Genomic DNA, 14,372 nt, shown 5'->3' on the forward strand with positions numbered 1-14,372 from the left:
AGAAATTATAACGGGCATTTTTTTGCCATTTTCTGAAATTTATTAGAAAAAATAAAACGTTAATCGAGAAAATAATTGGCAGATTAATCGTTAAAAATGAAAACTATCGTTAGTTGCAGCCATAGTTCCTGACAACATATCCTCATGACTTTGGATGTCCTGTCACATGTTGCCATTTATCATTTTGATTAGTCGCCAAATGTCACGAGGGTGGGTCTTAATTAATATTAGCCAGTCAGAGGGGAGAAAGTAGAGGCGGGAGGAGTCTGGCGTGCTGCTGTTTTTGATTATTATTGATTGTTTATGTCCTTCCTTGTTTTTATGGATGGTTATATCAGATGTATCTTGTTAACTAATAAAACGTCTCGTAGCTACCTGCATGTGGTCGATGTCTAACAAGCACCCTGAGGAACGTCTGCGCATTAAATAATCTTTTCTGCAAAACTCACAGTGTGCAGACTCTCCAGTTTGTTTTGAGCAGTGTCAGTGCGAGCAGGTTCGCATGCTGATGTGTAGCAAGTATAAGTAACTCTTCTGGTGTTTTTCCATTCCCAGGACAAATATGTAACCTTTCACATTGATGACTGATCGATTGACACATTGTTGATGTTGAATAAGGACAATTAAGCCATGAGCTGGTTCCTTTCAAATGTTAAATTTTCCCTAAGGAGTGTTGTATGGAATGTGTGTTCGGCTGTTGACATATGTGGGAGGAGGTGATTGACAAGTTAATCACTTGCCACCTGAAATGAGAGTGTGAATCAATCAGGATTATGTTTGCACGGTGATTCAGAATAACATCAGCGCGGTGAGTAAGAAGCAGACTGAATAAACATTGATGGGATCTGATCAGACAATCCTCCCATGTACAAAGACATCGATTACTCCGTTGTCAGGAGTCTCTGTTTTTGTGCTGGTATCACACAGACTCCATCGATAAAAACATGTCAGAGATGAAAAATAAAAAAATGAACTGTGAGATAATACAGATCTCTCTCTCTCTCTCTCTCATCCCTCCTGTCTCTCTCCACTGTAGAGCGTAATAAGCAGACATCAAAATAAATGGATTCCCCACGGCGTTTCATCACAGCAAGAGAAGAGAACACACACCCACTCAGTTGCAAAACATGCTCAATTAATCCTGCACACACACACACACACACACACACACACACACACACACACACACACACACAAAGCTGCAATCAAAGGACATGGTATCCTGAATGCAGCGTTGAACAGCATATTGAACTATTCTTTGAAATCCGCCTCTGGCGTCCAGTTTCATCTGTATTCAGAGGAGAAGCTGGTGAATAAAAATTGGTGGATTTTATATTCTAGTCATTTCTAACCGGCTCTTATCCACAGAGGCTTCCACTCAGCCCAGCATTATAATGAAGCTCTAAAACAAACCGAAGTAAAAGGGTCGAGTTTACACACGATGGTCAACTTCTTTCAGATGAGCATCATCAAAAACATTCATTACTTCACCGAAAAACAGCTCAGAAATGGACAAAATCTGCAGATATAAAGGTCAAAGATTTTGAGTCAGAGATGTCAGAGACACTGTTGGACTCACGATGGACAGTTTTTAAAAAGAAGGATCAAAATCGATGCAGCACAACCAGAGATATCCTCTTTTTTTATTCCACACATTCTCCTTTCTTGTCAAAACTTGCTGCCTACATTACCCACAATGCAACTGGAGGTTGGGGTGTGTTATGCTGGTAGCAGCTAATGTAGCCTGGAGCTGCTAGCCTCCATCAGAGAAGAGGAGCTAAAGATCTGCTAACATCACTTCTTTCTAACTCCACACTCCCAGATGTCTTTCCTTTTCAAAGTTTTAGTCTTCAGCCCCGACCGACGCTGACTCAAGTGACATCACATGAGGTAATTTATCAGATTTCACACAGCTCCGTCTGGAGACACAAAAGGCTTAATACTCCTTTACATTCTGTACAATAGAGCCCTACAAGAGTTTCTAGCCAATCGATTGGAAACACTGAAAATGTGGAAAAATCCTGAAATATTGCAAACAAGTTTTTACGCTTGTCTGAGGTGTAAAAGTTCTTGTGTGGATAAAAAACAGATGTAAATAAAGGATGACGTAGATGAATCGTGTGACTTAAACGTCACTCAAGCTTCCACTGAAGAGATGAAAACATCAGATCTGTGTGGAGCGATGAGGAGACAGTAACCTTCCTCAAATTAATACACGAAACAAACACAGATGTCATATTTCCATCATGTCTTCCACACGGTTTTCCATCATTTGATGGCTGCTCTTTTAATGATGTCATCTCATTGTGTCCTCTTCTTCTGCAACGGTTTAATAGCATCGACTGGAGAATTAGCAAAACCAGCTGTTTATCTCCTAATATTCATTCTATAGTAGTGGATGAAATTCACAACATTATGAACAACACAATCAGACATTTCCTGTCACCCACTGATGTAGAGAGAGTCATTCATGCATTAATATCATCCAGGCTGGACCACTGTAACTCTAACATTTCCCCTTTACAACTAATCCAAAACGCTGCTGCCCGACTATTACCAAAGTCCAAGAAACGAGACCACATCACTCCTGTCCTTGCATCCTTACACTGGCTCCCCATTCATTTCAGGATAAACAAAATCCTTCTAATTGTCTACACATCTCTCCATAGTCTCACTCCTACATATATTTAAGAACTTCTCACCCCTTACAGCACCAGCAGACCCCTCAGATCCTCCATATCGTGGAAAGAAAAGGCCAAGGACGGAGCTTTTACTGGAGCGACTCCTCAGCTCTGGAATAACCTGCTGGAGGCCGTTAGACAGGCTGAGTCTGACGGTGCTTTTCAGATGCACCTTAACACCCACTTTTATTCTCTGGCTTTTAATTGTGTTTTACCTGTTTTCATTTTTATCTGATTCCTTGAGTTTTAAATTGTGTTAAAACTGTTTGTTTTTATCTTGCGTTATTTCCACAACATCTGTTATACACATATACTGTATGTCTTTATGCTTGTATGTGTAAACATATATATCTGTCTTTGTGAAGCACTTTGGTGTGAAACAGCTTTTTAAAAGGGCTATATAAATGAAATAACCTTGAAACATGAAACAACATTTTCTTTTGATCATTTTCTGGAAATTTGGTTTATTTTTGCACCATATTTGGATGGAAACCTGACTAATTATATTACAAAAACATATGTAAATATATTCCTTTGAATAATAAATAGTGTCTGATATGATTTATGCACAACAGAAGTTCAGTTAACTAGTTAAAAATGATTGTAATTGTTGATGTAATGTCTCCTACTTCACTGTAAAGTCCAATCTCAGTGTTTGTGCACTGGAGGCTTCGAGTTTACACATCACACTTGTGTAAGCTGCATACTGAACCGCGATTGGCTGCAAACCAGTTGTGATGTCACAAATCCGTCCAGGTGTTAAACTGAGATTTTTTGGTGAGCTCAGAAAGAAACTTTTCCTCCTGCAGCAGACGAAAGTGAAAATAAACTCAGCTCATACGTTCCACTCCCTGAGGAAAACCATGAGATGTTTATGAAGGCTCAAAGAGGCTAGTAAGTGGACCTTTGAGCTTAAACTACTTTGCTACACACTTCTGACATGTCCTACTTCGCCTGACACACGGTTCACTTCCTTTAAAAACGCTGTTGGCACCTTCGAGCCCCCGTCTGACACAAACTATACTACAACCTCAAAAACCTGCATTTGGATCTGATATTAGACTGAGGAAGCACCACTGAAGCTGCAACTAACTGTGAAATAGATGATTGAGGTTTTGGTTTCATACCAGCTACACCTGCCAAGAAACACACTCGTCTTCAGAGCGAGCGGCCTGGCTCGCCGCGCGGTTTTCTCCCTCACTTTAACTGGAGCTGACGGCTTAATAAAGGGGGAGAGTTGTTTGTCTGTGAGCTCGTCTGTCGTCATTATTTCCGTCTCAGTCTCCATGGGGAGACTGTGTGGAGAGGAGTCCCTTCACTCACATTCTCTTTTTTCAGATAGATTAGAAGCTCATTTATACTGCAGGAGACGACACAACATGGCTGTCAGTGAAACAGGTTTATTCCTGTGAGTCAAGAAGAGGCCTGCTGTGACCTGCTGCCATGTAAATAACAGGCAAGCTGTTTAACAGGATCAGAGAATAAAGACTGTCTTTCCCACCGCAAACAAGTCTGAATTTACATTATATTAAGATTAAGAAACTCGAAAGCCAAGTGTCAACCACAACAGCTGAGAGGAGCCAGTATGAAGAGTGTTAAAGTGTTTGTGGCCACTAGATGCTGTTCGACACACTCTTAGAGCTGCCAGAATAAGGTTTAAATACACGACTGTAAGGACCGGAAATCACAGGAAGACAGAGACAAAATGTTATTATGGATCTTCAACTAGGTGCATTTGCTTAACGTACATTGTGAGATATTTGTACTTTACTTTTGTGCTACTTCATACTTTTACTCCACTACATTTCAGAGGGAAATATTGTACTTTGTACTCCACTAGATTTATTTTACAGCTCTATTTATTGGTTGCTTTTCAGATTTGACATTAATAAAAAAATATATATATATATGATAACAGCAATTCCCAACCTTTTCAAAAATCAGCATGTAGTTGTATCTCTTGTATAAAATTGGTGTGTAGTCGTGTCTCTTGTCTAAAAACATTTACATTTACGTAATCTATATCTCTATTATATTAGATTTTCATGCACATTTGGTTCTTATTTTGTTCTTTTTTTTTGTCTAAACCACATGTTGTTTTCTTTATCGGTCACATCTGTGTTTGGAAACAGATTTATTTATGTGTCAAACCATTTTTTAAAAAACACTAAAAGAAAGAGAGACTGAGAGAGAGAGACAGGAACAGATGACAGTTGTCTGAGGTTGCTGGTTCAAATCCCTTTGCAGGTCTGCAGCAACACATTTAGTGCAACAAACCAGCTGGACGTCGCCCTCTACAGGTCAACATGGAACTGCTGGACGGACAGTTGAGCTGAAAATGTTGTGATGCACTCTGATGATTACATATGAATGATTAAAAATATCTAAATATATAAATAATACATAGATTTGTGTATGATACATAAAGTGATAAACATAATATCACAGAAATAAAATAGAATAATAAAAACATTTTGCATTAATTGTAGATACACTGCTACTGTCAAAGGATATGATAACATTGGGAAATGTTCAAATGTTTCTCTAAATGGGTTATCACTGCTACTAAGTGGAAAAGTTTGCTGCTATGATAACATGGTTTTCAACACTGTCGTTCAGTCCAGGGTGTTGAGGCTTCATTACATCTCCAAACCAGTAAGTGGGACATTTAAATACGTTTTTATGCTCTATTATCTGACATTTACCGGACTGGATTAGTTATTTTCCACCGCAAATAGGATGCAGAGGGATTCTAGGATCTCTGTCAGTATTTCTGAATATCTGGTTTGGTCAAATACATCAACAATGAGAAGAAATTACGCCTTTTAAAGGACGGACTTAAATTTATTCCCATCTATGGATGGCGCTGATGGTTGGCTGGTCCACCACTGTGGTCCAGACTGAAATATCTCAACAACTATGTGATGGATTGCTATAAAATTTCCAACAGACAGCCTGAATCATACTGACTTTGATGATCCTCTGATTTTTCCTCTAGATCCACCATGAAGTTGATATTTTAGTTCTTTGGTTAAATATCTATTTCATATTTATTATAACATCTATTACTGTTTGATGGATTGCTGTGAACTGCGTGTTCCCCAGAGGATGAGTAATAATTACTTTGATTCTCTGACTTTTCATCCAGTGCCATCATCAACACGTAATTTTGGTTTATGACCAAATACCTGCAGAACTAATGACATTCCCATCAGCCTCAGCGGTGCTTTGTGTTTAGTGCTTATTAGCAAATGTTAGCATGCTAACATGCTAAACATTATATCTGCTAAACATCAATGCTAGCATTAAGACTGTAGACTCTTAGTCTTGTTGTATAAGATGTTTGAATGAAAACATTGTTCATGTATTTTTTAGGTGGTATTTAAATATTTATTTTAAAAATTGCTGCACTTTCAAAGCATGTTTTTTTTTCTTAAACACAGTTTTAAACTCTCATAGCTGCACTGACTATAAAATTGGTAGATTGTTGGATAACAGTCAGCTAAGTTTTCAGAATTTTACCTGGAAAGTCTTCACTTAGCAGGTTTTCCTCATTTAGTTGAACAATTTAACTGTTTTACCTACAATCTGCAAAAATACAAGATCATTCTTATCCAAATCTCCATATATCAAAAATAAAGTAATAAAAAAGATTAATACTGTGTGTGACATAATCTATATCCATATATAAAGAAATTAAACTCAAGTAGAGCTGCAACAATTAATCAAATAGTTTACTGACAGAAAATTAATCAGCAATTAGTTGAGAAAATAAAATAGTTGTTGGTTGCAGTCTTAAACTCCAGTGTTTATGAGTGTGTGCACATGCGTCCTCAACATGCTTAAACTGATCAGCTCAGTAATAATTAATGGGGAACCTTATCTGTCTGAAAGCAAATAAAGAGGGGTACATCTCCATGGCAACAACCCCCCAGGCCTACAATCACACAACACATACATTCATCTGGTGCCAGGTCAGACTGTGAGTGTGTGGTTATTACCGTCAGAGGTGCAGCATGCACAGGTCCTACCAGCCGTTAAAACCCGTCACCAACCGCTACCTGCAGCAGCGATGGGACCAGGACAACTTTGAAAACCACCGCAGGAAGGTAGGAGGATGGAGAGGATGCGGTACACTGTGTTGTTTTTCTGATTCTAATACTGATACGTTACTGCAGTCTGGTAAAGTCAATGTATTGTGCATTGTCCCTTTTAAATAAACAATACAAAAAAATAAATAAATAAATTTGAGATAAAGTGTTGGTCAACGTAAAAAGAGGTCTCTGTCACTTTGAAAAAAAACCCATTCAAATGAATAAAAACATTCAAGAAGATACAGACAAGAAATTCATTTGAATTAACGTGAACCCATGCAGTGTAATCCTAAACTACAATGTAGATTTGACTTATTTCTGCTAATTCATGATGCATCTGCTGCCTCACCTGGACCCTTTTCTTCAAATGTGTCTTAACTAATTCAGGCTAACATGCTGTTATCAGGCTAAAATAATCCTGTTAATTCTCATCCAGCTAATTTTGGTTCTTTGAAGGCAGTTTGAGGACTGATTAGTTAATCCTGGATGACATCATCTTAAATAACAAAGGCAGGAGTTGAAACCATGATCAATATTCATATGATTGGCTGAGTGCTGATCACGTGACTACAGTTACATGAGGTATGTGGGCTGGGAACCCTCCCAGCATGCACTGGGGCGATAGATTAATGTTCATAACAGCCAATTTATGTGTGTTCCTTCATTGTTACTGCTGTTATTTTGTTCTACATGGTGGTCCACAATGTTTCCACATGCAACAGAAGTGATAATTATAAGTCTGCTATAAAAAGGAAACCTTATAAAAAATAATAATAATAAAAAGCAGCTTTGATTGCATAAACAGTTTTCAACAAAGTGAATTCTGGTTTTTCTGTGACATAAGTTTGAACTTGCAAACAACTTCCAATGAAGGGTTTGTGGGTAAATTTTAACAGCAAAGTCAGCAGGGTTGAGTAGCTGTGGTCTCAGGGATGGCCATATTTATTGTGCTGCACTTACATGTGTTTACCTGTCCAGGTGAGTTCTGCCCTGCCAGTAGTGGACACCAAAGGCATGAGGACGCCAGCTCACGTCCAGCTCAAACTGAAAAAGCTGCAGGTCAGTAGACACACACATACACACTTTTTAGCTGACGTTTTTTAAATGTCACAATCATCATCCCTTCAATTTCCATTATTCAAACAGTGTTAAGTCTGAGAAATTGGAGACATTTGAGTTGGGAAAAAAGGGGCCTTCATTAGACCGATCAGTGTGAGTCAAGCGTCAATCAGCCTTAACGATGTGGAAGTTGAGGCCTTTCAGCCCTTTAATTATAGTGCCAATCAAGTTTTCATTCAAATCAAACCAGTGTTGGAAATGTCATATGTGACTGACAAAAGGAGGGAAATGTCTGTCATTTCTCTGACCTTTAATTTGGAAAGTCTAAAATGTCCTGACTCTCTGTTTTAACTCTTGGTTTATTTGATTCAGCTGCAGGATGAGCGCCTGTCAATCATCGACAGAGACAACCGCCTGCTGGCCAACAAACTGGCCGACATCGTTTGCTCTAAAGGCCTGGTCGACCACAGAAACCAGTACCACCTGAGGAGGTAAGAACCTGCTGACATACAATAATATATGTCATATCATGTCATGTCATTTCCTGTCATGTCCTGTTATGTCATACCTTCTCATGTGGGTGGTGCTGGTGTACCAGAATGCATTATACTAGGAAGTAGTAGTATTCCAAATACTTTATCCATCCCATTAACGTACATGAGGGGGGCAAAATATTAGGAACACCATTCAATATAATGCACCCCAGTAGACCACCACCACCACCCACTACGACCTCAATAATAAACATAAATAAGAATTATCACCTTTCTGACAACGTCAACAAAAACTGAAAATGCATAAGCTTCGTAAAAGTAGAATTTATGGCATAGCTGTTGTATTGGATTGCATGTGTCATATCATGGTAATGGTGATTATTTCCAGTTTGCATGTGATCAACAACACAGGAAGCCACAGTTTATCCCGTTATAATATATATTCACTTGTATCTTTGACGAAGCTGAAGCTCATCCTGTTGAGTTTTGGTGAAACAGCGGCTTCCACCCCCTCAGATGTTTAACATGTCTGAGATGATGCCAGTGTTGGACCTTTAAATATTTGATGTGACCAGTCCTGCTCTGTTATGGTGTTAAATTATTGATTTGGATATGTGATGGTGCTGACAGTCTAGTAGTTATCTGCCCTCAGACATGGTTGTAATATTTTAAAAGATAGGTTCAGGTTCTTTCAAGTCTGTCTTAAAGGACGGGTTCACAATTTTTCAAGTGTGTCTTAAAACAACAATCAGGTGTCCGTATGAAAGGTGAAAGAGGTTTTCCTCGCTGTAATCATTCCTCCTGTTCATACTGGCTATTAAAAAGATCCCCTTCAAATGTGCTTTCAATGTAAGTGATAATTCCAAAATCTGAATTATCTGAAGCTTATATGAGGCTTCAGCAGTCTGAGTTCAAGGCTGTGGGAAGTAGTGGTGTGGCGGGTGCTGCAGCACACCCTGGTGGATGGTAGAGGACCTGCATGTTCACAACTATAAACCCTCTAAGACCTGCAGGGCTGTACACGAGGCTGTAGCGGGCTGTTTTAAAGCTAGAGTGAAGATTCTATTATGATATGAAACTAGATGACTTAAGGCATCCATTGGTACCAATCATGTCATGCTAGCTTAACAAGGAGGAGGGCTAAATAACACTCCAAAGTTAGGCAAAATTATGGCAAGGGAAAAACTGGCATGGCCATTTTCAAAGGGGTCCCTTAACCTCTCACCTCAAGATATATGATTGAAAATGGGCTCTATGGTTACCCATGAGTCTCTCCTTTACAGACATGCCCACTTTATCCTAATACCATGCAGTTTTGGGTGAAAACCATGCAGTTGTTTGCATGCAGTTTAAATGTGTTATTTTTGCTTATTCTAAAAATATTTCTGCCTATTGTGGTCTCTAAACAGTCTTGTATTTGCATAAATTGGGTATGACTAGAAAGATGAAACTCTTGTGGATTCAATGAGCCCAATTCATGAGCGATGATGTTAGTCCACATGGTAGCCATTTCATTATAGCGAGACCATTTTTGAAACTTGACCTCACTGTATAAAATGACCTATTGTGACCTCTAGGATAATCACAGACTCATGAACCTTTACAACCACAATCTAGAGGCTGAGGGCATTCAGAGGATTTATGGCTTTCCTCGTTATATTGACAATAAGGGTTTCTGAGCAATTTCCAGAACAGAGGTGCTCGCCATCCAATCGCCAAAAAATGCAACTCTTACAGAAATCTCCAAATGTCAAAAGTTTTGATACCAAATCACAGCATGAATTCTTCTATGGCGTTCCTCAAGGTCTTGATATCTTAATGTGGTATTTTGGAGGGATCTTGGACCATTTTTATCAATTCTCCAATGGTCAAAAATGGTTACGTTTTGCACCAAATCTGTGTAACAAATAGTATCAACCCAAAAATTGCTGCAATAACTTATAAGAGCATGGGAATGGCTATCATATACTTCCATTGGAATGTTGTAAGCCCTTATACACTATACTTTCAAAATGTGACTAGGCACCTAACCAAAACACAATGTTTATTACAGATTTATGACTAGAAAGACACACAGTTCTGAGTTGCATCTCAAATTAATCTTCTTCTATGTGGCATTAACTGTTGAACTGCTATCTCCCTAAACATTTCCTGTCCCCCCCTAAAAAAAGACAAAAATGTGTCTATGGTGGGTCTCTATGGGTTAAAAAAATAAACAAATAAAAAAGTTTTGTTTAATTTCTGTTGGTTATGTTCATATTCTAATGATATTTGCATTGCTGTTAATCTCGTCAGAGTTTGCACATCGTTATTGACTTTTAATAGACAGTGAAAGGAAGTTAACAACATTGTTTTCCATCAAGGTGAATCCCATTAAAGTGCATTTCACACAAAATGTCTCTTTTTCTTCGCTTCCTCAGTCTGAATGCTGACAAGCGGAGGGAGGAGCTTCTTCTGGTCAGCCGCCAGAATCAAGCAATCTACCAGCGAATCACATCCCGCCAGTCGGAGTACCGCCGCCAGCTGTGGTTGGATGACTGGGAGAAGGTGCAGCGTCGGAGGGGCGACATTTCCCGCTACCCGCAAGGGCTCGGAGATAAACAGGTCCAAAGAGGGAAATATGTGACAATAATGTGATTTCCTCACAAGTCTGAATATATAAGGTGCTGGTAAAATGCACAAGAAATTAACTTAAAGGACCAGTGTGTAAGATTTAGAAGGATCTATTGGCAGAAATGGAATATAATATTCATAAGTATGTTTTAGTCAGTGTATAATTACCTAAAAATAAGAATCGTTGTGTTTTGTGTTTTTTGCCTTAGAATGAGCCCTTTATATCTACATAAGGAGCGGGTCCTCTTCGCCAGGGTCTGCCATTTTGCACTGCCATGTTTGTACAGTAGCCCAGAGCAGACAAACCAAACACTGGCTCTAGAGAGGGCCTCTCGTGTTTTTTGCGAGTTTCACAGCCACTGTAGGTTCTCTCACACGCTTGCAAGGGAGGGGTTGGAGGGAGGGGTATTCAGTTGGTTGCAAGCGGTTAGCTCCCAGTCTGAAAAGTGAAGCCAATGCAGAAGTGACTCAAACCTGCATTCTTTCAAATGGCCAGCAGGGGGGGACTCCACTGGTTGCAAGAAGAAGTCAGATTGTATAGAGGTCTATGAGAAAATGATCCTAGTTCTCACTTGATTTATTATCTCAATAAACATTTTCCTGATGAGTTTATGATCTCAATCGCTAGTTTCAGGTCTTCCTCAACACAGCATGATGTTCATTTTATAAATTATGGTCCCATTTACCACTGCTGTTACCATGGCAACAATGTAGGCATAGCTGCCGCTATTTCACAATGTATTTTTGGTTCATGAAAGTTAATTGTAACATTTTGGTTGCTAAAAAAAGTCTTGTTCAGCATTTGGTTGTACTAAAATACCCTCTAAGGAGTCTGCTGTTCAGTTTTTCTGGTAAGTACATTTTGTTAATGGTTAATGGTTGTAAGCCTGTTTTTCTCAAGCAAAAATTAGCATTAGCCATATCACAGTTAACCATAGACTGTAAATGCACCATGCTAACCAAGCTAGCAGATAACGTTGGGGTCAGCTCCACCTTTTTGTCCAAATATGATCACTTCAGAATGAGAGTCCACAAACCAGTGGGTGATGTCACGGTGGCTATGGTTGGTTGCATCTGCAGCCTCACGGCTACATGCCACTAAATCCTACACATTAGTCCGTTAATGCATACAGATGTGCTTCTGACTTTTTGTACTTTGTAAAGATCCATTATGATTAAAACCTGAATCTTTAGAAGAAACTCTACAATACGTCATACAAACAATCCACTAAATAACATTCAGCTTTGAGAATTGATTCACCTTCTATTCAGCCACCTTCACAATAAAATGCACCACAGAGTAGCACCACTCATATAAGATGAGATTAAAGTGAGATGCCTGGTGGACTGAATGAATGAACCAATGCTGAAGTGGCTCCCACAGATTTATAAAAGGCCTTTGAGTAATAAATGCCATAAAAATGCCAGTCTGACTCTGTGTGTGTGTACGCAATAATACACACTGAGCTGGTTGTTATCTCTGAATCAGAGGACATGTGATCAGTGCTGTATGTTTGTGTCTGCAGAGATCACTCAGGAAGGTGAAGTTTGCAGCTGTGGAGAGCAGCAGCGAGCCGTCTGAGAGCTGCAGCAACATCGACACCGGCAGAGAAACCTGAAACACACACAAACTATTTTGTCCAGCAACCTGCCGACGATAAACTGGCTCCAACAGGTGACATCACACCTCGCTACGTCTATCTTCACATACAGTCTGTGGGTGAAACAGGCCTTGGTGAAACTTTACATGTGAAACCAATGTGTTTGACAAGCTTTTTTCTGTGTGTGTGTGTTAATTCTGTCTGTTTGATGCTTTGTATTAAATGCTTTTGTTGTGAAGCACTTTGTAATGTAGAGATGGGATTCTCATGGTTACAACATACAAGACGTCATTTAATGGGACACCTCAGGACAGTTGTGTGACTGCAGAGTTGGTTGTGTGAACGTTAAAAAAACATTGTACATTGACAATATAACATTACATCCGCTATGATCGACAGACTTGACTGAAGACATTCATATGTGTTTGTTTTGTATAATTTTTCAGTCATAAAACAACGTGGATGATGGCATGAATGCTATTTACTGGTTGCAGACTGGTAATTATGGTAACTCTGACATGACATGAACACAGCTAACTAATGAAAGTTAAACCAACTCTGACAGTTTAAAGCTGAGCCTGATGAGTTTAGTCTGAAATGTCCCAAAGGGCCACCGTAGAGGATAAACCTGTTTTATTTAGGTAACAATATGATCTTTACTCAGGAGACATCCTCAGGATGACGTTAAGACTAAATATTCTTTTATTCATTCATCCAACTATTTTGTTTTGTGGGGTGGAATGAACATATTGACTTAAGAAATAAAAGAGTCTGTCTTTGTTTGTTTATTAATTTTGAAATTAATGTGGATGATTTGGTGTTTTTGTGTTTCGTTCCCTGTGATTGATCCTACTTTAAATCCAATAAAAGCTCCTGAGTCATAAACTCATTAGTCATGTTTTCATCCTGGAGAAATGGACATGATGTTGTGTCTCAAACAACATCAAGCTTTTCTTGCTCGTGACTCTTTAATTCCCCAACAATAAGAGTTTTCAGGTTGTTGTATTATTTGTTAGCATGTTGTACTTATTCTTTTTTTCCCTGCTAACTGAACTGGGTATAAGAGGGAGGAGCCTAAAGCAGGCAGTGAAAAACATGGCCGACACTTCAGCCAGTTCCAGTGAACTGAAGACAGGTTAGCTTATCATGCTAATTGATTTAACATGCTGTTTGATCTTAATGATGGCTCAAGCAGTGTGCTGGTTAGTTCATACTGACCATTAGAAGATCCCTTCATAATGAACTTACAGTGTAAGTGATGGAGGACAAAATCCACAGTCCTCCTTATGTGCAAAAATGTATTTAAAAGTTTGTCTGAAGCTAATATGAAGCCTCAGCGTCCAAATGAGTCAAATCAAGTAGATATCTTTCAACGTTACAGTCTTTTTAGTGCCAAAGTTCCTCTTTTTGTTACTATACTTCCACCACAGCTCAACAGGGAAACACTGTCCGAGGAAACACAAAGAGGGAATTTGATGCTAAAAAGACTGTAAAGACTTGATATGACTAACTCAGACTGCTGAAGCTGAATATAAGCTTCACATCAACTTTTAAATGACTGTGTGGACACACTGTGGATTTTGGCCTCCATCACTTACACTGAAAGTACATTTGAAGGATCTTTTAATAGTCGGTATGAACAGGAGGAAAACCTCTTTCACTGTTCATATGGACACCTGACTGCTGTGAACCTGTCCTATAAAGGTAAGTTAGGTCAGAGTTAGAGGATGGTGTTGCCTGTTGATTCACCTGATGAATATATTATATATGCAATCAAGAAAATATCAGTGTATAAGAGTCACAAGTCTCCCACATCCTAGTCGCTCTCTT

General features: G+C 39.0%; 1 protein-coding gene across 1 annotated transcript; it reads left to right on the forward strand.

Annotated features, from left to right (window-relative positions):
• Positions 1-5,302: 5,302 nt before the first annotated feature.
• Positions 5,303-13,427, forward strand: si:ch211-284k5.2 (uncharacterized protein CFAP97D2). Its single transcript, XM_042411388.1, has 6 exons — positions 5,303-5,336; positions 6,576-6,790; positions 7,754-7,834; positions 8,207-8,325; positions 10,749-10,932; positions 12,468-13,427. The coding sequence occupies exons 2-6, from the start codon at positions 6,698-6,700 to the stop codon at positions 12,558-12,560; spliced, it is 570 nt and encodes a 189-aa protein (XP_042267322.1). The 5' UTR covers positions 5,303-5,336; positions 6,576-6,697; the 3' UTR covers positions 12,561-13,427.
• The last annotated feature ends 945 nt before the right edge of the window (positions 13,428-14,372 follow it).

Source organism: Thunnus maccoyii, chromosome 5, assembly GCF_910596095.1.
Source record: "Thunnus maccoyii chromosome 5, fThuMac1.1, whole genome shotgun sequence".
Lineage (NCBI taxonomy): Eukaryota > Metazoa > Chordata > Actinopteri > Scombriformes > Scombridae > Thunnus > Thunnus maccoyii.